General features: G+C 27.4%; 1 protein-coding gene across 3 annotated transcripts; it reads left to right on the plus strand.

Moving 5' to 3' along the window:
* Positions 1-9,900: 9,900 nt before the first annotated feature.
* Positions 9,901-16,147, plus strand: LOC135923988 (uncharacterized). 3 transcript variants are annotated; one of them, XM_065459030.1, is made up of 8 exons: positions 9,901-9,973; positions 10,211-10,348; positions 11,214-11,431; positions 12,131-12,288; positions 13,659-13,756; positions 14,023-14,177; positions 14,708-14,879; positions 15,719-16,146. In XM_065459030.1, exons 2-8 carry the CDS (start codon positions 10,214-10,216, stop codon positions 15,929-15,931), a joined length of 1,149 nt encoding a protein of 382 aa, XP_065315102.1. In that variant the 5' UTR covers positions 9,901-9,973; positions 10,211-10,213; the 3' UTR covers positions 15,932-16,146. The 3 variants fall into 3 exon arrangements, with proteins under 3 accessions (XP_065315102.1, XP_065315101.1, XP_065315103.1); XM_065459029.1 differs by lacking the exon at positions 9,901-9,973 and adding an exon at positions 10,023-10,123; XM_065459031.1 differs by lacking the exon at positions 9,901-9,973 and adding an exon at positions 10,782-10,859 and having other exon boundaries at positions 10,229-10,274; positions 15,719-16,147.
* Positions 16,148-26,255: the final 10,108 nt, after the last annotated feature.

A 26,255-nucleotide genomic window follows, 5' to 3' on the forward strand; every position in this document is an offset into this window, starting at 1 on the left:
ATTCATCTGAAATTCTTCTGATGATATCTTTTTAGATGATGACCACGATAATGAGGATGATAATTCAACATTTTCAGATAATTTTACTATTATAAATAGACGAAGAGATATATTATGGAGGGAAAAAATTTTAAATATCCCTAAGTCTACTTTATCCAGCGAGATACTGGCTTTACATACTCCCTATCAATGTTCATCATATTTTTTGAATGATAATTTCCTAGATTTAGTAGTTCTCGAATCAACCAAATATGCAACAATAAAAAATATTAACAAACCTATAAATATTTCTATAATGGAGTTAAGGAAATTCATTGGGATTAATATTCTCATGTCGATTGTCCAATTACCGTCCATAAGAGACTATTGGAAAGATGTAATTGGCAATGATCTTATAAAAAAGACTATGACTATCACTAAATTTGAAAGCATTCGATCCATTCTTCATTTTAATGACAATAATAATTCTATAGCAAAAGGTCAACCAGGCCATAATATGCTTATAAAAGTAGTCTCAATTGTGAAACACTTTCAAGATAGGTTTCATACAATTCCTAAAGAGGAATGCTTATCAATCGATGAGCAAATTTGCTCAACCAAAGCTCGTATACATTTAAAACAATATATGCCAATGAAACCTCACAAATGGGGCTTTTTCATTCTATGCGGTGTATCAGGATTTGCCTATGATTTTGAACTATATTCTGGGCAGGAAAATGATTCTGAAAAAAGACCAACAACAGAACCAGATTTAGGAGCGTCCAGCAATATTGTTGTGCGTCTAAGCCGAACAATACCTAGAAATCAAAATTTTAAGCTATATTTTGATAATTACTACACCTCAATAAACCTTTTGATATATTTGGCAAAAAGAGGCATAATAAATCTATTATATTTAATTTTTCAAGTATATTTATAGGTATATACAGTCTTGGTACTATAAGGAGGAATAGGATCCCAAATTGTAAGCTTCCTACAGAGATCAAAATGAAAAAAGAGATCAGAGGGTCATCCTTTGAATACATGGCATATATTGAAGGGGTAGATATAACATCCTTAGTATGGAAAGATAATAAAACGGTAACCTTTTTGTCAACATTGTACGGGAAATATCCCCAAAGTCATATTGAACGATGTGAGCGCAAAACCAAGAAAAGACTAAACATAGCTTGTCCCATGCTTGTCAAACAATATAACAAACATATGGGAGGGGTTGATTTGTTAGACAGCAATATTGGAAGATACCATAATACAACCAGATCCAAAAAGTGGTATATAAGAGTCTTCCAACACCTTATTGATATGGCAGTTGTAAATTCCTGGTTATTATATCGGCGTATTCAAGGCGAGAAAGCCAAATCAGATGACAATACTGTTTTTTCTCTATCGGAATTTCGCCAAGAAGTAGCCACAACAATGTGTCAAGTTGAAGCTAAAATAGAATTAAAACGCGGACGTCCTTCTTCTATGATCGAAAATCGAATAGAAGGTGATTATTTATTTATTATTGTATTAAATTTTTATTTAGATAAAAAAAGAAGGGGGCCTACATTTTTCGTACCGTCTACAGATATTCGCACGGACCAAATTAGACATTTCCCAGAGTGGACGAATAATCGTCAAAGGTTCAAAAATCCACTATGTAAAGGTGTTACACATGTAAAATGCTCGAAATGTCAATGTGCACTATGTTTCCATGCAAATAAAAACTGTTTTATTTTATTTCATACCAATATATAAAATACAATAAACTGCTTGTTAAATACAATTTGTGACTTATATATAACATACATTATTATGATCAAAATAAAAAAAATTTTTTTGATCAATTATCGATTATTATGTCAAAGGGAAGACATGAGATTTTTTTCTAACTTATTGCAAACATCATGTGGTAAAGTGATAAATATATTTTAAACAGTAATTTCCATAGTCTAAACTAAAAGTGGACACGGGATTGGAAATTACACATGGCATGATAGGTCACAGCGTAAATGTGAATAAATTTCGAATTACTAAGAATGACGTGCTCCTAAGAAATTATTAATAGGCGTGAACATTCCGGTAAATCATGGTAATTTTTAAAATTGATTTTTATCAGGGATCCAAACCAAAACAAATATCGGTTCAGGTTCGGATAAAAATAACGGTTCAGGTTCGGTTCGTAAAAAATATATATCGGTTGCAGTGGCGTAGCTACGGGGGGGGGTTTTCGGGTTTGGACCCCCCCCCCCCCAGAGCAATTAATTTTTTTTTTAGAATATTCGTTTAAAAGACTCAAAAGTGACTTTATATCAAATAAATACCATGAATATTTATATTTTTCTGGTTTTGATGTTTGTGGAAGGATATTATTACTTTTAATTTTAAATATATATATAAATTATTCTGTATATTATTTTAAAGTCATTGATAATAATCTATTAATTTTAATAATATATTATTGATGCATTTTTAAAAAAATATTTATTATAAATTATCCAAGATATGGTTCGATAATAATAATATGAAATAAAAAAGTGCATAATCTACCCCCCCCCCCCCCTCAGAGCAATTTTTTTAGATTATTCGTTCAAAAGACTCAAAAGTGACTTTATATCAAATAAATACCATGAATATTTATATTTTTCTGGTTTTGATGTTTGTGGAAGGATATTATTACTTTTATATATATATAAATTATTCTGTATATTATTTTAAAGTCATTGATAATAATCTAATAAATTATAATAATATATTATTTATGCATATTTAAAAAAATATTTATTATAAATTATCCAAGATATGGTTCGAAAATAATAATATGAAATAAAAAAGTGCATAATCTACCCCCCCCCCCCCCCTCAGAGCAATTTTTTTAGATTATTCGTTCAAAAGACTCAAAAGTGACTTTATATCAAATAAATACCATGAATATTTATATTTTTCTGGTTTTGATGTTTGTGGAAGGATATTATTACTTATATATATATATAAATTATTCTGTATATTATTTTAAAGTCATTGATAATAATCTAATAAAATATAATAATATATTATTTATGCATATTTAAAAAAATATTTATTATAATTTATCGAAGATATGGTTCGAAAATAATAATATGAAAATAGTGCATAATCTACTTTCTCTGCTTTTATTTCTAATAATATATATTTGGTTTATATTTTGTAGCATTTTTATAAATGAAATTATTAAAGAGATTAAATTTATGACTAAAAAGTAAAGATTGTTATTTCCTATTTACGAACTTTAAGATTGAAGGAAATGGACATTAGAAAATATTTACTAAGTAACCAAAAAAATTTACCAGCTAATATCTCATGCAATTTATGCCCTGTTGAAAATGATAAGCATGATATAAATACACGAGGTTAAAAAATATTTAATCCAGTGTACTAATTAATATCTTATGCATTATAGGCTCTATTGAAAATAATAAGGATGATGTAAATACACCAGGTCAAAATAACATTTAATATAAAAGATATTTAAAATTAATAGCTAACTATTTTTATTTTAGAATTTAAAATTAAACACCTAGTCATAGTTTTAACTAAATTAAAATTGCCAGTACAAACCACTTTGGGTAATTTATTATTTTAAATAATTTTGGCTAACCAAAATATTTTGACATTTATAAGATATACCCAAACGTAGGAGGGAAGAAAATGATCTTGATACACTCATTTATATACCCAAAGACCATATAAAATCACTACCTAGTACAAGTAATATAATCTATTAAGATTTAAATATTTTTTATTATAGATTTAGATATATCAAGTATTACATTTAATAAAAATGATGATAGTCAACAAAATGAACATACCAAATCACTAATTAATATAGAAAATCAAAATTTTAATGATGAACTTGATATCATAAGCAACAATTTACCACCCACATCAGGTATTTTATAATGACCTTATTTAAATGAATCACTAATTAATATAGAAAATCAAAATTTTAATGATGAACTTGATACCATAAGCAACAATTTACCACCCACATCAGGTATTTTATAATGACCTTATTTAAATGAATCACCAATTAATATAGAAAATCAGAATTTTAATGATGAACTTGATACCATAAGCAACAATTTACCACTCACCTCAGGTATTTTATGAACTTATATGACCTTATTTAAATGTATTCATTTAAATTTTAGAAATACCTAGATACTCTATAAAAAATTATGATAAAAATAAGCTAAATACACTTGATCACTTCAAATCTCTACCTAGTAAAAGTAATGTTAACTATTACCTTTAAATATTTATATCATAATTTTAGGTATATCAAGTATCACATTGAAGAAGAATGATAGTAGTCAACAAAATATTATAGGCTGTATCAATTTAGAATTTAAAGGTTATCTAATATGTTGTTTTATTTTAATTTATTTTTATAGGAATATCTCAATTAATATTCACACCAAGGGGTAAAAAAAATAGTGATAACAAACAAAAAAATACACTAAGTCACAACAAATCACTATCTAATAAATGTAATGTAATCAATTACTTATTAATATTTACATTAAAATTTTAGATATATAAAAAATCTAGGGAGAATTTAAATGGAAATGAAGTTCCACTCATGTCAGGTATTAGTCTTATTTAAATTATATTTATTTAAAATCTTAGCAATTCCCACATACTCCAGAAAACTAAAGGATAATAGACAACCAATTATACTAGATCATTTAGAACCATCACCTACTACAAGTGATATAGTCTATTACTTTATACTTATAATAATCAAAAGTTGGTTCCAAAGCTAACATGTCATCTATGATTATTAGCCTAGGTTTCTCAATATTAATTTTAAACATCTATCATATATTGGTAAAAAAATATTGCCAACACAATTTTGATTTTTTCACTTTGAAGGATATCGACTTAAATTTACAGTTTAAAAAAAAACATTTATTTTTTAATCTATAGTTTTAATGTGTTTACTAATTATAAAATATATCATTTATAATTAAGGCAATATAATATTTATAATTAAAGCAATTTATATGTGTAATACTAATATTTATAATTAAGGCAATATAATATTTATAATTAAAGCAATATAATATTTATAATTAAAGCAATATAATATTTATAATTAAAGCAATATAATATTTATAATTAAATCAATATAATATTTATATTTTAAATAATCGCTTTTTATTTGTAAATAACTTCTAAAAGTATAATAAAATGAAACGTATATCAATAAAATTGTGTCAATGTGTTATTTTAATTAAAATTAGTGGCTCAATTTTAGCCGATATGGCTAACTCAATATATTAGCCAGAAAATTTTGCTCATGGAGATACAAGTTTTATATTATTCGAGAAATCTCTAGGCTTGAACAATATTTTTTGGCAAAAATATTGAGTTAGCTGTTTATAAAAATCAGCTCAAGTCGAGCCGTTTAACAACACTAATTAAAATAATTAATAATTCTAGGACTTTTATATTATAAGAAAAACCAATATAATTTTTAAGATAAACCCGGCCGAAGGCCGGGCAAAAGGGCCGAAGGCCCGTAAAAGGGGGTCTGGAGGGCGAAGCCCCCCAGGCTTTTATATATGGACCCCCTCTAAGGAAAATTCCTAGCTACGCCACTGATCGGTTGGGTTCGAACCTCTAAAAACCGGTTTGAACATTTTTATATTCAAATCTACATTCGAATTATGTATAAATTAATATTTTTTTTATTCCATCATTAAAATTATACATAAAATCTTCAATCAATTGCAGATTATTAAATAATATAAATAAATATCAATGAATAATTTTAATATGAACAATATTTTACTTTATTTACTAAAAAAAAATTTATTAGGCCGCACAATTAATATATTTTCAAGATTCGCCTCACTCAAATTACATCTATAAAGAGATTATAAATTTAATTGTTGAAAAACATCTTTCCACACTAACTTGTTTAGCAGCCAATATGATATCAAACAATTTACATAATTCTGGGCATCGATTACTATGATTTCTCCAATAGTTTAAAATATTCATACTTTTATTTAACCTAGGTTCTTAGGAAAATTAACTATAATATTTCTTTGATTATATTTTGCCAAATACTTAAGGATTATTCTGCAACATATATTTAAAGAATTAATTTTAATTTTGCCCACATCTACTAATATAGGATCAAAATTTTTTTTAAAACCTTAACTTCGATTAATTTGAATGGTCTGCCATTAAAAGTGACCAACTCAGTGCAAGCATCAATTATTATTATTTTTATTTAGTTTAACTGATATTGAGTGTTCTATTAATACTTCTTCTATCGTCTGTTGCTTTATGACATCTTAAACTTTTTTATTTCATTAGGCTTTTGTTGTGATATTTAGGTTATTTCTTTTTATGTGACGCCCAAAATTTATAATGGCCTTTCATATTTATTTGACAATCAGTAATATTACATTTTGAATGTCATTTATAATACTAAATGTAAATAATTTATATATTGGATTTAATTTCTATAGGATATTTAAAAAATGCTGTAAAATGGCAATATACTAAAGTTTATAAAAATTATGACTGACACTTATCAATCAAATGATTGATAATAATTTTTTAAAACAATTCGAATATAATTAAAATTTTTGCAATATACTAGTAATAACATACATATTATTTTATGCATAAAATCATGAGGCTCGAACCAGTTCAGAGGCATTTTTACGATTCGGTTCAGGTTCGGCTATAAATTTTTACAGCAGTTTAGGTTCGGTTTAGCGATTAAAAATACCGGTATTAGCGGTTTAACGGCTTGGTTCAGGTTCGATTTCGATCCCTGTTTTTTATGAATATAAATTTTATATTTTACAATTATATTATACTAGTAGAAAGCCCGTCAAAAATGACTGGGGAATGAGATTTTTATTCATTTTTTACGATAGATGTCATGCCAGGTTCAAGCTCACAATATTAGGAAGCATCAAAGATCTTATAATTTTAAAACCCTTGATAATTTGTAAAAGATATTCCCAAGTCAGGTGCAAGCTAATATTAATTTTGAGGTTTCAAGCCCAGTCCTACCCATTATAATTTTGAAAATTTTTTCCCGCCTCGAAGATAAAATTTTTAATATCATCTGAACGGGAAATATCTGATTTACCAATTAGTCTAATATGGAAAAAAAACATGTAAATTCCGTATTAAGGGAAACTGGGAAAGCCTGGGCAACCACTTAATAGAGAATCATGACAAATAAAATAAAAATAACCGACTCTTATACTTTTTTGTAATATGATCAATTAAAATTATATCTAAAAAATATGTTGTTTATTATATAGGGTTATTGTTGTTTTTCAGATAATTTGAATGTATGTCTTGCATTTCTTAAATTATTTGTCAAAGAATTTGATAAGGGATATATTTTTTTATGTTAAGTAAAAAAAAATGCTGTCTATTTAAATTACAAAAATGCCATTAAACACTAATGAAACTTATATGCAAATTATTTATATATTTTTTAAGATATTTTTTTTTATTGACATATAAATTTAGGATAATTTTTTTAAAAAATAATGAGGATTATTTATTATTTATTTGATAAAATTAAGAGCAAATCCTTGTTGACATTTTAATTTCTGATGGAAAAAGCGACAAAATAAATCTGGGCGGTCATCTAGAGAAAAAATAATTAATGAATAATTTTATATCATTTAGGGTTGTAGATGAAAGTGATGACGGATTAAAAAAGCAGTGTACCAAACACATTATGTCCTGATAAAAATGATATGCCTATGCCTTGGGATACTGGTAAAAGAAGAACGCAAAACGATATTTCTGTCAATGTCAGCATTGGTATCCTCCTCTAAAATAGAATCATGAAGGAATATGTTAACTCAACCATAAAACGGTCGTAAGTATTGTTATAAAGGCCGCGACAGAACTACTGCAGATATTTCCATTAATAGAGTTGATGAAATTGGCCGTACTGTACATTCAAGTTTGAACACGCAAAACAATATTTCTGTCAATGTCAGCATTGGTATCCCCTTCTAAAATAGAATCATGAACGACAATGTTAACTCAACCATAAAACGGTCGTAAGTATTGTTTTAAAGGCCACGACAGAACTACTGCTTATTTTTCCATTAATAAAGTTGATGAAATTAGCCGTACTGTACATTCAAGTTTGAACATTCCTCTAAATATTCATGAAAGTTTCTCAGAGAATCGGATAAAGTAATATTTATATTAACTCCTAGTGAAGTGAATGATAGTACAAAATTAAATGTTTATATTTGTTAAAAAATAGGCGAAGGAATAGGGATTGAGGTAGTGGTGATAGTATAATTTGGAGAACTGGGTGAAAATAAAATAAACATAGATATAAAACATAAGATAAAAAAAACAAAATAAACCTCCAGATGAGTTCATTTCAAGCGTAGTTCTTTATTATTTTGTCTACCAGTAACTCTAGAACGGGTAAGGCGTTTGTTTAATCGTCATTATTTTCTTTGTTTATCTTTAATAATAGATTCATCATGTTTTGTAGCAATGTGAGGGATTAGGGTTAGCCTAGACAAATAAAGAAATCGAGCAAAAATATAAATAAACTATTGTTGAAATTAAACAAACATTAAAATAATGTAAAACCAGTAGATGGGTCAATATTAGATGCATATTTCTAGTAGTTGGAGGGCTATCATCAAAAAAAAATTTTGGGGGACTTATCAAGCCTATTCTGATGTTCTAAAAGAAATAACATGATGAATGTAATGTTATTAAGATTAAGGTTAATTAATTGTAAGGTAAATAAAAAATAAGATTAAAAAAGGGGGGAAAAAGAAGGTATAAATTATTATATTATAAAAATAATAAAAATTAAATTTAAGGAATTGATAAGGTTTTGAGAAATAGTGGTTAATAGATAATAGATATAGAAAGAAAAGAATGAGATTATAAAATTTAGTGATAAATAAATTCATTAAGGGAGGGGAAAAAAATAAAGAAAGAGTTATTTATAAGGATTGGAGATTATAAATAGGTTAGGATAAGATTATTTAAATATTTGAATATACTTGGTTATCTTCTTAATTATTGGTTATGAAAGAAAAATATGAGTAAAAAAATTTGTAATGTAAGTACTGACAAAAATTGTGAGTATGTTCAAAATAAATATACAAGTTGAGTATCTTTTAGAGATTTCATTAATGTGTATTGATAATATGAGATGAAAAGTGATAAGGTAATCTAAAAAATAAAGTAAGGATTGAATGAAATAAAAAGTTTCATTCATATTTAAAAAGTTGAAGGAATATTGTTTTTATCTATTCAAAGCCGATTTTTCAAATCTCTCAATCCATGTTAGGTATGTGTACACCATCAATTCTCGAAATTCCATTAATCTGTTTGTTAAAATAAATAAATAAAATCAACAAATAAAAAAAATAAAAATAAATACGTACCGATGACATGACGTAGCGATGACATGACTTCACGATGACGTAGTGAGGACATCGGAAAATTATAATATAGATTATTTCTATATTAATTGGAGAATTCTTAAATTCTTCTGATAAAGCGTCAACATCTACCAATGAAGTTGTGAGGATAAACTAAAAATATTTATTTATTATGGATGGAGTGAACCTAATGACCCAGTGGCATCACTAAGAGAGCGGCGCAGGGGTTCGAGCTTCCTGAAAAATTTGAATTTTTTTATACCACTAAAAAAGTTACTTTTAGATAATGTTAGCTAAAAAAGATAATTTTGAAAATTTTTGTTTTGAGCTCCTTAAGATTGAAAAGCTGGACGCCTCTGAATTTACTATCTATTATATCAATTTTTACTAAATATACCTGTCACATTCTTAATTTGATTGGTATGTCAATCTTACTATTTTTTATAAAAACTCATATAAATTCAAATAACCCAAATTTTTTTTCATAAGAGTTTTCATTTTTATAACTTTCTCATATGCAGTTATTATATTAGGTTTTCCTAAGTTTCGCGCTTTTTTATTTTTCATAATATGCTGTTTTAAAAATTGCAGTTATATTTGTCATACTTATATTTACTAATTTTTATTAAACATATGTTCGAATATTTACAAATAAAAAAATATCAATATTCAAATTTTAAACAGTAATTATATATGAATTGTTGAATAACTAAAGTTTTATTCTTCAAAAAAATTATATATTTTATGCATAATTTTGATAAACTTATAAGATCATGAGTGATTTGGATGAAATCGAAGAGCTGTTCAACCATTTTGACTCCTTGGAATCAAACAGTAAGATCAATCCATATGAACTCTGCCATGATACAAAATATTTGAAAGATAATGTAGAAAAATCAACTAAGGAGGTAGGATTTTTAAAAGATACTTATTATTGTTATGGGTAATTTTCAAAAAAAAATTTATGATTACATTTTGTGTAATAAATTGATAAATTTTAAAATTCTTTTAAAACAAGACTAATATTTTTTATAGTACAGTATTTTTTTTACAATTAAAAAAAAATTTTAATTTTTGTATATTTAAATAAATCCAGTACATGTGGATAAGTAATAATTATTGCTATTTTAAGTGGGCTTTTTTAGACAAATAAAAAAAAATTCATTTAGGATTGAGCTGGCCAGTGGCCAGAACTAATTTTTTTTAAAAAATTTATTTAGGATTGAGCTGGCCAGTGGTCAGAACAAATTTTTTAAAAAAATTTTGGACTGGGCATGAAAAATGCCCAATTCAGATCACTAATGCAAATATCTTTTTGTTATAGTCAAATATAAAAAAAAGGTTAATAGATAAAATATGAAGAATGAGATATGGGATTGCAGTTTTTATTATGGATTGTGTCATTCAGCAAATCTAAAAGTTATAAAATGATTTTTATAAATGTTGTATCTAAATATTAATTAAAACTTATATGTTGCTAAAGTTTTCTGTGGTACTGTTCATAGGTATAACAATTTTATTTAATTTATTTTTCAAATTCTCTTTTTCTGAAAACTCAAAATGTAATGCTTAAATAGCATATTACAAACAAAAAATCAAGTATACATTTTAAAAAAATAAAAAGATTGAATCGGTGTTTTTGAAGATATCTGATATTTTTCAAAACCCAAAATATGGGCCTTGATCCGATATTTAATATCTGAACAGACCTAAATAAAAATCCTTTAATATTATTTAAATGCATGTTTTTTTTTATAAAATAAATTTTCAAAGCCGCTGGAATCTCCAACCATTGATAAAGGCGTAGACGACATAGCAGAACTTTGTTTGAAGTTAGATTCTAAGCTAAATCTCAAGCCAAGCAAGAACGAGCTGAAACATTGGTTTGTTATCATGTCCCATAGTTTTAAATCGAAAGGAGCCACTTTTATTTCAAGACTTCAAAATCATGCCCTATTGGAGTCGAAATTCAAAATTTTTGACCCGACCATGTATAATAATATTTTACTCAATATCAATAGATATTGTAAGATTAGAATAGAATAGATAGGTAGGATGGGTAGATTAATTCGATTAGATTGATAGATGAATTAGATAGATAGATTCGATTGATTAAAAAGTGGGAGATTTATTGTATATTACATTACAAATTAGAGCCAAACACGGACCGGGGAAATCTTTCAGTGTCGGTGGGATTATTGTTAAACGGTTGGATTTGAGCCGATTTTAAATAACGGCTAACTATATTTTAGCCGGAATTAATTACTCTAGATTTCTCTAATAGGTGTCCAAACCTTTATGCCACATATGGGTAAAATCTTTTACGTATTTTTTTTCTCAGGATAAAATATTGAGTTAGCCATTTTTTAAAAATCAACTCGAATCGAGTCCTTTAGCAACACTCCTTGATTTTGACATCTTCCTGACCGGGCTTGCATCTCGACAAAGTTTTAATTTATTTAAACAAAAAAAAAATTTATTTTCCTTCGGCGTTTATAATTTTTATGTTTTCTGAAATATCGCACTTTTTCGACTGAATAATACTATGATTGGATTGGTTGGATTAAAGATTCATAAATTTTTATCTCGGATTGGGTACGACCGACCTGAGAAAATAATAGGTCAGATGCTAGGTTTTTCTAACACAAACTAGACATATCTATTTAAAAAAAGATAATTATATAATTTAGATCACATATTCCAACCTTCGAAACTTCTATCGTTGTCAAAGAAATTGAAAAATACAGCGGCGACTTGGCCATACCTTATCAGATGTTTCTTATTTTCTTACCCTACGGCAATGTATCCTTGTTTAGCACCTTAAAAAATAGTTCGTCTGCCACATTAAGTTAGAATATGAATTATTTTTAATAGATTTAAAATATATTTCTTAACGTAAATAAATATTATATTTTCCTTTAAAGGATGGCCTAATTCATTTTAACGTTATCTCTCCACTGGACAAATAAGGGCTCACATAGTTAAGCTTTTTAGTTTTATTACTATTTTTGAGTTTGGGTATGCTCTAAATAAATTATTTTTAATGAATTATCCCATTCAAGAAAAAACAAGCTTTTTTTACAAAAAAGTTATATTACTTATAATGGTTAAATTGACTTGGGACGAAATCGATTGTAAAATTAATAATATGATTAATAGCAATATGCCTATATATATAAAATGAAATGTTTTATGAGTTGTCGAGGGGGAAGGGGGAAGAAGCAATTTCTTATTAACTGATAAGACTGGAATATCAAAAATGAAGGGAATTGATTCTATATTTATTTAAAAATATCTAGAAAGTAAAATAAAGCTAATCATTTGCCTGTATTATATATATATCTCCAACAGTTTCCCCAGAGAGAGAAAATGCGCAAGTCTCAAAAAAAATAATGCGATATTTGTAAAAGGATATCCTGTATATTTATTTTACCCTTGTTGCACATCTCTAAGGCAATGATTTAATTTATGATTGGAATCAACGTAAACGAGGTTAAATGGGTAACTTATTCCGCCATTCTTATTATTATAATTTACTCCTCTGTGGGACAAATATTTTTCTGAAACCGCTTTTTCGACAAAGTTAGGGTTAGAATGGCCATAGAGATATTATGGGTTATCCGTGCTTACAAATTATTTAAGATTCAAAAATAAATCTTAAAAAAGGTTAATTAATTTTATTAATAAATAAAGTTTTTAAATTTCAGCTGGTCCTGTTATGAAAACAACTTGCTTAATCACCAACTTTTAAAACTTTGGTCCGGTCTGACCCGTAAAAATATTTTGCGCAATGTTCGGTGCGCTCCGAATACCTTATGGCCCTCGGACTTCGAGTCAACTTACGCTAACCTCTAGTAATAATATTTCAAAAACGCATCCCTAAGGGTAATATATTAAGAATAATGACTCAATAAGTAACCCACTTAACCATAATGTATGATTAAATTGATGGTAAAATACTTGTTATTTTACATTTATAAGAGATACGGGATATTAGTTCACCCTGGTGTCTCGTCGTTTCCAAGATAGGAACCTAACTTTAACCGGTTCTTATATATTCTCTTTAAACAAGGGATCCAAAGCAAAGGCATTTTTGCGTTCTTCTTACGTATAGTTGATTATTGTCCCTCAAGCTTAACGTTGATCAGTTAGAAAGAAAGAAGAAAAATAATCAGATTATATATACTATTTTTTTTTAATATATAATAATTTCAACAGTACCTTCTCAAATAATATTGGAATCGACGGCGGATGATACTTTACCACTTCATAATATAGTTCCCGCTATCATTAATAAATCTAGAGTAGAGATATATGTAAATAAAAGTATCAAAAATATATTATAATGATGGCAATATTTACCCTTTATTTTTTTTTGAACTTTTTATACCTCGCTTTAATTCATCGAGTTTATATGTCACCTAAGTAATGGACGTTATTTTATTTAATTTTTTTTTGCTATTTTTCTTTTTTTAAACAAAGAAAAATAAAACCATTAGCCAATATAAATTATAATTCTTATATATTTAAATGAAAATAATTTTTAATTTTTTTTAAATCCATAAAATTCATTTATTTTAAGAGCAATTGTTTAGCGGATCTTAAAATTCTTTACCCGCGCGAGCCTTTGGATTTCTGCGATGGCGATTCCAAATCGGGTATTATAACCAGCCCTCATATCCCAAAATATTTATGTCGCAGTGGTACGGGTGAAGTTCGCGGAAATCTTCTTTTAGAGTTCAATATTTTATTACTTGCTATCATGTTTTAACATAATTAATTTTTCACAAAAAATATATTTAGATATCATTTGTACTGATTTGTGAATTAAAAAGATATATAACATACATGATAATTAGCATAAGAAAGAAAGTATTGAAGCTTTGTTTACCTCAACATTTGCTAGGCCAGTGTATTTCAATATTTATAAATAATACCTACTGTCATGTTTTTTTGATTATGTGTACTATATTTTGATTTTAGCTTTACGTTTATAAGAGGATTATTTATTTTAATATATAAATTTAGCTTTTGATAATTAATTTTGAGATATATATATGTGATGTATTGGAATATGGAATTCGAATCTTTCCATTTTAAATCATTTACCGAGAGCCTTTTTAATTTGAGAAATGTGATTTGACTTGAATATATTCCACTAGAGTAACCCACACTATGAATTTCTATTGGTCATTTCACTTTATTTAAAAAAAAAGTTGGTATTTAATCATTTTGTTTTTACTTATGTGCATATTCTGTCGCCTTAGAAATTCGCCCGTTCATCTAAACTACGAAGACTCTTCTTTCCCCAATTGGCCTACATATTTTGCCGGCGATAAAGTTCAATTTACTATTAAATTCAACGGTGCTAAAACACATTTTGCAGTATGCAATATTCTATTTTCCAAAGAAAGTTTCAAGAACTCTATTAGATATAAAGTTTGCTTATTTATATTTTATACGAAACATTTTATATCATTATCTTGATTTATTCTGAGAATTATAAACCTTCACAATTATTTACTTCGATTTTTAAGGTAGAAGAAAAGAATATATTTTTTTTATTTTTCTATGTTATATTTTATAGAGGAGAATAAATTGACTAAAATAAATTTTAAATTTATACACCAAAAAACATATTTTTAAATTAAAAGAAATAAAGATATTCTTAACTTGATCATGATCATAAATATAATAAAACTACCCACCTTTTTTTTATTAGGAAAAATATCAAGTTAAAATAATTTTCAATATCAAGTTTTTCAACATCAAAAAACATTTGCAGAAAACAAGACCCCTAGAAAATTATTATACATGCATATATTTATTTTGTAGTGGTCATGTGTTTTCCCGGCTGTTATTTTTTCAGCGCATTTATTTTTATAATTTAAAAATCTGATTTACTGAAAATGTAATTCAGCATGTTTGAAATACATATCATGGATTGTTAAAAAGCCCTATTCAGTTTTTTTTAAAACGACCCGATTAAGATTTTAGCCAAAATAACATTATATAAACCTCGAAATTTGTCAAAAATAATTGTGTTATGTTTTAAATTTTAACAAATAATAATTATTTGAAAACTAATAGGGGAGGAGAAAATGAAATTTAAAAATGTTTATAATTTTTTAAAGAAGGTAGGTGCGTTTTTATTTTAAATTTTAAATCGATGATTAAGATAATAAAAAGAATTTTCTGGAAATAAAAATATTGTTTCATTTTCTTATTTTTTTTATCTATATCATTGAATATAATTATTCTTTTTTTTATAATGTAAGGGTACTGTTCAAAAATTCAGTTCTCTAAAACACAGTGGCATTTTTAAAGTTATCACACCTGGAGAATATTGCAACTGCCATGTGGCATTCAAGCTGAATGAATTTATTTTACCCGTGGAAGAAAATGATCTTCAGACCTATTCTCACAATGTATTCCAATTTTCTATCGTCCCCACACCAAAAGGTTATGAGAGAGCTATAAGAATAACATGAACTTATTAATAAATAGTTAGTTATATACGTATCGACAAATGCGAATTAATTTTGTGTAAACTAACATGATATAAAATCATTATTATATTATCTTTTTCAATCACCATAATAATTTTTTTTTAAATCAGTGCGCCATTATTTTAAGGATAAAAATACACTTATGTTATCAAAAAGTAAATTACCATGATTTTACCATTATGTGACCAAAATATTTTATATATATACTACTATTTTATAAACCATTGAAATACATTGTTATAATTGTATGTTTAGTGGAATAAAGTATCATAATTGGTTTTATAGTATAACCTAATATAATTGTCATATTATATAATTATAAAAATTTTAAATAAGAAATGTAGATATCAAATGAACATATTATATGCACAGTTTTTAAATCGAAATGTATAATTTTTTTGATATGATTTACAGTTTTTAAATTATTTTTATAAAATTTTTATTGTGAATAATTTTATTTAAAAAACGGTTTCAATTTAAAAATATAATACATTGTAAACGATATCAAAATAAAATATATTAAAAAAAACAAAATAAGAATATATTAAAAATTATATGAAAAAAAAATATATATAAATTTTATATAATAAACATTAAAAATGAACCTTTTTAAAGAAAAGTGGTACAAGTGAATTTTTTGTAAAATAGGGAAATCTGTTGACGAAGATAAAATTCTTCATTGGGGTCGCTTGTAATGTTATGGTTTTGATAAAATTAAAGGTTTCATTTCCGAACATGCCTAAGGTGTTGGTAACTATTGTCTTTGTGAGGACAGCATATTTGTTTTTATTATGGACTTCTACTTCTGGTTTTTCGATGGCAGACAATGAGAGATTAGTCTGCGCTACAAAATTTATACAAAAATAGAACTTTATTTCTATTTTAGCTAAATATTAGCACGTCTATCTTCACATAAAAATAAGTTGCAATTTTTTCTACTATTGCTAAATAAATTTATTGTTAATCTTCTTTTTTGACCGTTTTTATCCAGAGCAGTTTAAATTGAAGTATTATATTTTTAAAAAGAATTTTAATTAGTATTTAATTTTATAGATAAAATATATAGGACACGTTACATTTGATATTATGAAATCTTGAATTATATGAGCAAATTCGTACTATATGTAACATGTAAAATAAAATTTTAATTTCGGGCATCAATGCATAAATTCAATCATATGAAGTAATAAATGCTCATAAACCATTCAAACGAATGCATATGAATTTTAAAAAAGATCCAAACAAATTATGAAAAAAGCTTCATAGCACAAAATTCCGCTAGAATCTAGAAATTCAGGATATTCCTGTTTAATGATGAATAGTAACCAGGTTTTGTGGGACTTTTCTTGGTCAATTAATGTTTTTTTTTAACTTGAAATATAAAAAATTGGATGCTAGCATATGGTTTTAGGTGTTTTAAATATAAAGGATAAACAAACGAGGCACCTTATTCGTGTCACATATTTCTTTTAAATTTGTTTTAATAACAAAAAATATTAGCATGGAAGAAGTTATAGATACGAAAATAAAAGTTCCACTTTCTAAGCCTTTAGGAGTCTTTTTATCTATGGGGTATTTCTATGATACCTCTTTAAGGTATTTTTTAAAAGAAATCGAGCTCCTGTGCGTACTCCACTCCCCTAGTGACCCTACCCTTTATCCAATTAGGATTGATATAATAAAATACAATTTCTAAACAAAAAAAATACTAAATCGATAAAATTTAAATTCTTTAAAAAATTTCTCGATATTTTTCAGTGAGATATTTAAATTTTTCAGGTAACTTGAACTCCCGTGGGCAAAGTCAGCTGTAGTTGGCTAAGAATGAAAGAAAAAGAAGCACTTAACAATTAAATTCTTATAATTTATTATTTTTTTCAATTTTAAATAAATTTAATTTTTTTTAAATTTTCTTATATTTTATAAAATCTTATTTAAAACACATATATATTATTTTTGATAATTAATATAAGTTTTCTTAACCACAATAAAAATAGGTATATAATAATAAAATTTGAATTAAAAAAAATGATAAACACTAAAAATATTAATACAATTATATATAAAAATATATAATAATACTATTAAAAAAAAAGAACGGAGATGGTGTGACGCAGGGAAACAAAAATGAAAAAGGGACGTAAGCGTTGTCTATGATAGCTCTTTGGCTAGAAGGCTACCATAGAAACTGATATAATTAGCTTTGTGAATCGCTATGGATAATCGTTGACGAAGAAAAAAACCCTCTCGGGGTTCTTCTGAGAGTTTGCTGATTTGTGATCCTAATTTTTTGAAAAATGCTAAGGCGAGTTTGCCGAAGGTGCCAAGAGTGGTTGATATGATTGGGATGAAGCAATGATCGTTTATTATTTCTGTGTATTTAGAAATTTTAAGTTGTTCCTTCTGGTCAAGGATGTTGATGGCGTGGTTGGATGGGGCCAAGGGGTCAATACAGGAATAGTCCCATACCAAAAGTTGGCCTCTCCTCCATGGGATTTGAGAGATCCCATCAGGACGTTTACCGTCAGATCTAAAAAGACCCTGTGGTTCTAACGTGGAAGGAATTTGGGCGGATTTCAGAGCATGTTGGATGATTGTATTACATTGCTTGTGTCTGATGAATCGTCCATTGCAGGAGCGACAATGTAAACTATGTCTACCCTTCGAGTCAACTGGCGAGTTGCACCCTGAGCAGATGTGGGGGTGAGTGATGGAACAATTTAGACGAATGCCGATGGCATGGGTAAATTCATTGTTGGATAGTTGAAGCTGAAGATTGGTAGATGGGATGGCCTCAAGAAACTCATGTCCCGTACCAATGAACAAGGAAGAGAATAGGGTGCGGTCGGTAGATTGCATGCTAGATAAGAGAGTTTCAACGCAGCGAGCAACCACTGGTGCATCCCAGTCTTTCTGTTTATGGGTTGTGGGGGGATGAGAATCAGCATTGATCCTTGTTTTCCAAATATCCATAGCCACGATTAAGGAAAGGTCTTCTTTAGAATTATGGGCGGAGGTTATTGGCTTTGTCAAGAGACTACTCGATATGAAAGTAGTTGTTGCTAAGTCAAGTGGAGATCTGATGCCGAGACCACCAAATTTGGTTGGAAGAGTTGCTTGGGCCCAAGCAGTTTCGTTGAATCTGATATTTACTATTTTTTCGGTTAAGTCCTTTATTCCTTTTTCGTAAGTTTGGAGAGGAATAGGATATTTAAAAATTGGTGTTGACCGAAGTGCGTAAAGAATCCTTGGTATAAAAAAAAATTTTTTTAGCAAAAAAAAGGACTTGTGTGATGGAAGAAGTGTAAAGATGTCCTCCAGTTTAAGGAGTATGTCAAGTGAGGAATGAAGAAAGGTGCTTATTGCCTCGTGTCCTCCAACAGGCGATCCTAGATGTGTTAATTCAACGCTTGATGTGAATTTGAAATCGTGAGTGTTGGGAGCATTAGAATTTAAAAGTGAGAATTCAGATTTGCTCTGGTTAAGCGAAAGTCCAATGGCTGTGCCCATTTCTTTAATTATGGTGACTGCTTTGGCAATTTCACTACTGGGACCACTCAAGATTCCATCATCAATATACCAAGCGTGGAGCGATAGAGTACATGAAGAGTTTATTGATTTTATCATGTCATTGATTCCAAGACTAAAGAGAAGGGATCCGAGAGGGTCACCTTGTTGGATACCCTCAACAGAAAGTATCTTTTCTTTGTTGAATTGTAAGATTGTTGGTGATTGGTAGCAAGAGAAAAGAAATTTGGTATAAGCTGGGAAATGGATGCAAGTTGAATGTAGGAACGTGTTGCGCGAAAGAGTGTTGTAGGCGTTAGAGAAGTCAATTTTTACTAGGGATTCGTTTTTTGGGTTATTTTTAAGGTGAATTCTTGTTAAGTGCACAGCAGCTTCACACCCACCAGGTATCCCTACACCAAGTTGATAGGGGCTTAGAATGTGTGCGGCATCGTGTTTGATTCTAGATGCGATTAATTTAGCGACCAATCTACGGTAAGTTGAACCAATGGCGATGGGCCGAATGTCCTTGTTTGGTTTTTGGAGTGCGATGAGTCTGGCAATTATTTTATAAAAAAGTCGATTTTTCATAATTTTCTGATTTATGACAAAAAATTTTATTCTATTAGCTGGCGTCTTGAAAAATGATTTGTGATAAGAAAATATTTTTTAAATGAATAAGAAAAAGATTAATTTTTAGTTCAAATTTTTAATTTTGCAATGTATTCTGATGGAAAAAAATATTGGCTGGCGTCACTTGACTCAAAAATACAAATATAGTCATTTGTTTGATATAATAATAGTACAAGAAAAAAAGTGTGATAAGGAGAAATTTAAAAAATTATTAAATCTCTGACAACTAATATTTTCATTCTTAAATAAAAAAAATTTTTTAAACTAATAATACCCAGTCGTTGTGCATTTTTTCCACAAATTTTTATTAAAAACCATGCACATGTGTAATCTGGGAAAATGCTTATATGTGGCTAAATGTATATGCAGTTCATGGCAAGGCCTGATATGGAATAGGGTTAATCTAAGCATAAAAGTAGAATATGGTAAACATTTAATCTTATAACACCGAGCTCTCTGCATTCAATAAAATCTAAAAGATACTTAGGGTGGTTAGCAGTGCACAACATCTATTTAGTATTTATTTGTTTTTTAACGAAACTATGCGATTCAGGTTAAGGCATGATATCAAGTTTGTGGACTGCGTTAGCGGCTTACAACTACGCAACAAAGATAAGGGTTAGTGGTAATATAAGTTGAGGAAGTCTAGTTAAATATATGTGCTTAGATTATTACGACAGAAAAACTTGTTTTCCATTTTTACGGAAACGATGAACGATGATTGATTGAAAGGATCGCTGGATATGGGGTAGATTTGATATATAAAATATTTATTAACGAAATATGGTTATATGGTATGAAGGGATTTTATGTTTAATAATATGGATTTTTTATCAGATAATCATAAATTTATCATTTTTTAATATTCTAACACGTGTAAAATAATTTAGAAAATGTTTAAATTAAATTAAATTGGAGTATTTTTGTCTGGTGTCTTTTTATCCAGGGGCGTTTCTGTCGGGTTATTTTGTCCAGTGTCATTCAATAATTTTATTTCTATCATTTCTTTTTAACGCCTGTTTCTTATTTTCTTTTTGATATTTTGACTCGAGTAGGTAGGTAAGAATTGGGTTTGAGAGAAAATGGATAAATTATATAATGGTTTAAATAAATTTGGTCACATGCTAAAGATTACCGTGTGTGTTTAATATAATATGATTACGGCAAAAAAACATTTTTACGGAAAATGAACTTTAAAGGAAATAAGTTATTAATTAAAGGGGTCGCCTATAGGAAAGTGTCAATATATAAAAAATGTTTAAAATTTAGTCATATATTATGAGTAGGTGTATGTTTAATGTGCTAGGAATTACTACAAGATTATCATAAATTTATCACTTCTAATATACGAAAAATTGTAGAATAAATTAAATTAAGATATTTTTGTCTGGTTTGCCCGACTATGATTGCCATATTAATAGTACCCCACATCTGGAGTTAAAATCTTATCTAGTCCAAGAAGTTGGTTTTATTATAAAAAATGTAAAATAATAATTTTTACGGGCATATTAAGCCAACAAGAACAACCATTAATAACCTTTAGCATACGGCCAAATTTCGTTATATTTTAAAATACTAATTTAACCGTAGAAAATTTTAAATAATTGATAATTTCTAGAATCGAACCCAGGTTGATAAGACTCACCAGCAGTCATTAAATAAAAAACAATTTTTTATGTATATATTTATTAATCATTTACTAAAGGACAAATAATTATTTTTAAAAAGAGTTTTCTTTTGTTATTTCAAACTGTAAATATTCAAGATGGTAATAGGTCATAAGAGTATAGGGTATAGAGACCCGGATAAAAGTGATCTAAATACACTTTTATAAATCTGTATCATATATTTTAGAGGTATACTTATTTATATTTAATACATTTAGTTATAATTTTTTTTTATATTTTATTTAAAAAAATAGTATTTTGAAGTTTCTTTCATTACAAAAACAAACAAGACAAATTTTATTTTAAGCAATGGATAATGTGACAACATGCTAAATTTTAAAATTAATTTAGACTTCAGGCGATTTCATTGATTTACGGGGTGATGTCTAGAGTGCTCTGGAGCAAATTTCGCTATGTTATTTAACTTATTCCATATTCAAAGCAAATATATACTTTTGGAAAAAAAATCTTATTATAAATTACGATTAGATATGTTCGTAAATCAAAAAAAATTTTTTATATTTTTTTTTAAAAAGGAAAAAATTTTAGTTCTATTTTTAGTTCGATCTTGGCTTAATTTTAAAAGAATACTTATTTATGACATAACGAAGATACTTTCAATTATAGGAGATACATTTATAATCTAGAGACAAATATTTTTTAGGTTCACAATTACAATGTAAGTGCATATTTTATAAAAAACCTTTATTAAAAATTTGAATTTTAAAACAATGATTTACATTATGTATCATTTTACATAACAAAATAAATTTGTAATATATTTAATTTGTATAAAATAAAAAAACATCATTGTAACAAAACTTTATTTGAGTTGAATAATTCGTATGGCCCTTATATAACAACTTACAGACACGAGGCTAAATTCATACTTGAAAGAGTTTATGGAGATATCGCTTTCTTCCTTCGAAGCAAAGAATTCATTTAACTTAAACGCTATTAATTGATTGAAATAAGCTCCAGGCGTTTCAACTAAAAACATACCTTGGTGTTTTGGATATTTGAAACTTTTGACGATTCCCTATTAATTTAAGTGAATATAGATTTGAAAAAAAAGGATTATTATTTAAAAAAATTTCTATTTATCATAACATAATAAAAGTTACTGTATATCTACCTATATGTGAACCACTTTTAAAAAAAAGGCTAACTCAATGTAAAATATTGCCCCTCGAAATTTCGCTACAAGATATTCAAACCTTTTTGCCATCTATGAGAAAAATCTTCAGATTTGCGTAATATTTTTGGATAAAAACTGAGTGTTTTTTTTTAAAAAAATCTGCTCAAATGGAGAGATTTTGATTGTAAATAGAATTTAAATCTTGAAAACCCCGGGTGGCAAAATAAATTAAATTTAAAAGTCTTATATAATAATTAATCCACGTTTTTACATAATATAATACAAATAAAACGTATCAAAATAAAATATTAACTCGATATCTTTTCTCTCCTGAAACTTTGAAATTGTCATCGGAAAAATCGAATTTATAAATGGCGAAATGAGTTTTGGCGTGATTAAATTTAATGTTAAATAGCACTTTGTCACCAGGATAATAAGTTGGCCAATTGTTAAACGAACATTTCTCGTATTTTAAGCGAACCGGAGAATTTCTATAAAATGTATATTTAGACAAGCGATATCATAATCATTATTATTTATTTTTTTTAAAAACACTCTTTCTTTCTAAGGATGCCTCCTAGAGAATGATTCATCGCCACAAAATAATGCTCGACTTTTCTACTAGGACACCCCTAACCCTATCCAAATATATATATTTATAAACTTTATACGACAAAGTCGCTTTCTTTAACATAACCGACCCGAAATAAGAATAAACGATTAAGAAAATCAAAGGGTGCTGCAATTACAATAAAATTAAAAATGAACCTAGTTTATAAATATAAGTATTTTTACATAGTATTTCTCAATTTAAAAAATAGCAAACTTCAAAATCAAAACACCATGGACTTCGGCAGTCCCATTTGGACAACTATGCTTGGGAATATGAGATTCTTTTATGACACCAGATTTAGTATCGCCATCCTTAAAATCCAAGATTTCGTTAGGATACTGAACTTTTAGATCAGCTAAACAATTATTCTTTCAAATAAAGTGTAAAGGAATTTATAGAAGGTGTAAAAAAAAATATTCTCTGAGGAACAAACTTAAATCTTGAAATTTTATACTTATCATCCTATCTAACACTTACCTAAATAATAACAAAAACTAGCGATTCTAATGCTAATGCTGTGTGTAAAGAGAAATAATTTTATTTCTTGATAAGGTTAGGTGGGTATCAAAAAGACCTAGTTTTTATATTTAACCTATAAAAACAAAGAACAGGGGTTAAATATAATATCTTTATTAATCACACTATATTGAAAGGTTATAATTATTTTATTTTCATGATCGGGCGGCCAATTTAACGCTTGACTAAAAAATACTATTTGTAAAAGGAATTATTAGATTACTGTTATCGTGCATAAAAGTTTCTTATTCAGTACTACTCTGACATTTGTATTCCTTTACTGGGTATAATATCATCCAATTGGTAGTACTAGTTCTGCCCTTCTCATCTTACAAGTTCTGTCTGATCCTTCAATCCCACCATACCCTTACATAAAATATCACCAAAAATAGCCTCGGCATGTAAATAACAAGAAGTCACCTAATCCATTTTTCTGACATTATAAGTCATAAGGTGATAAGGGATTATGCCCTACAGTTAGAGACGGATAAACAAAAATATCTGCCAAATTTCGTTGAAATATATCTAAATTTGTGAATTATTAGCAATGAACCGTTTAACACTACTGAAGGGGGTTAATTAATTCGCAATTTTTTCTTGCAAATTTAAAAAAAAAAATTCCTTAATTTAATATTTTATTATTAATATTATAATTACATATGGTTCAACTCTCGATTTATCCATAATTCCAGGCACAATGTTTCGCAATAGAAAGTTACTGAGTATAGTCTTCTCTAATATGCATTGGGATGGTACTTGTTATTAATATCAGGAACAAAAAAGGATATATGTATATAAGAAGTTTTTTTTTATTTAAAAAAAGCTTTAAAAATGGGGAAATATATTATTAAATAGTAAGTTTTAAGGGAGCTATTTTATAACTCAGGGGCTATAAAAAAAACTGCATGTCTTAATTTCGTTCCCATTAATTCTGAAATCACAAATAAATAATTACGAATATTTTGAGTCCGTCCTGCAGGTTCGGCTCGTAAAATTTAATAAATTAGAATTTATATAAGGGCTGCTCATTTAAAGAATTTTAAATTAGATTTTAGCCAAAATAATATTACTCTAGCCTTGAAATTTCGTTAAATAGATATCCAAACCTTTTTGGCGATCTATGAGCAAAAATATTTAAGATTGCGTAAATTTTTTAGCTACAATATTGGGTTATCGGTTTTTAAGATCGAGCTCTTTTAACCGCTAGAAAAATTAATAAAATCCAGAAATGGGCCTAAAAAAATTTTTTTTAAACAGAACTCAGGCTGGAAAAAATATTTGACATTTGAGAATTGAAACAATTTATACAAAACAAAAAGCACTCTATTTATAAAAATTCGAGCCGAACTTTTTGGCCCGGCTAAAAAAAATTTGGAGGTCTCTGACAAAAAATTTAATTCATGTATTTTTTAAATAATAATAATAGAAAGAGAATATCTTTAATAAAATATTATTTTACTTAAAAGAGTGGATGATGTATTTTTCAAAATACTAAATAGTGACAATTTGTCGTTAGGTATGATAGACAAGAACATTTGATAATTCTTATCGCCTTCTTTACTGTAATCCTCAATTTCATCCAGTATTTCTGAAGTCTCATAATTTTTCATGAACGATCTATAAATATACAAAATAAGATTATATATGAGATGCGTATATTGAGAATTTTGTAACATTTTGGGATCCATTATTATAAAATTTTCGGTGGACTTGGCATAATTTTGAATTTTAGATATAAATGTTAAGCCATTCGTTTTGAATCTTTCTGACATTATTACAAACCAGAACTTTAACTCGTTTCTGGTTGGCGGCTTAACGTTCGCTTTCGATTCTAATAATGAACATAATTCTGTCAATCCATTTTCGCAGTTTTTATGAGAAATTCCATTAGTCATCGGTGTCTTTTCCTATAACATTCGATAAAAAGCGAATTCAAAATTTTATAAATATAATATTTTTATGTTTTTTAATTACTTCAGCTAGTAATTCTTTATCAGGGCCACTTAATTTTTCACTCATAATTTATTGTTATAGTTTTCGGAAGGTTTTTAAAAAAAATTGGACAAAAATAAAATTGTGATTTAAACAAATTTATAAAAAACTTCTTTATATTATTTTTTATTAAATTAATATAATATTTATATTCCTTAAAATAAAAAATATCAATGGCTCCAGTTTCGTAATTTAATGGACTATAAGTTTGGCAATTAATCTACGTCATGAGAAGTTAAA

Source organism: Gordionus sp. m RMFG-2023, chromosome 2, assembly GCF_954871325.1.
Source record: "Gordionus sp. m RMFG-2023 chromosome 2, tfGorSpeb1-WG-v2, whole genome shotgun sequence".
Lineage (NCBI taxonomy): Eukaryota > Metazoa > Nematomorpha > Gordioida > Chordodea > Parachordodidae > Gordionus > Gordionus sp. m RMFG-2023.

Coding starts and splice junctions, on each gene's coding strand:
- LOC135923988 (XM_065459030.1), top strand. CDS start 10,214: ATGAGTGATTTGGATGAAATCGAAGAGCTGTTCAACCATTTTGACTCC. Junction 11,432..12,130: donor AAAATTTTTGACCCGACCAT/GTATAATAATAT, acceptor TATATAATTTAG/ATCACATATTCCAACCTTCG. Junction 13,757..14,022: donor AATCTAGAGTAGAGATATAT/GTAAATAAAAGT, acceptor ATTTATTTTAAG/AGCAATTGTTTAGCGGATCT.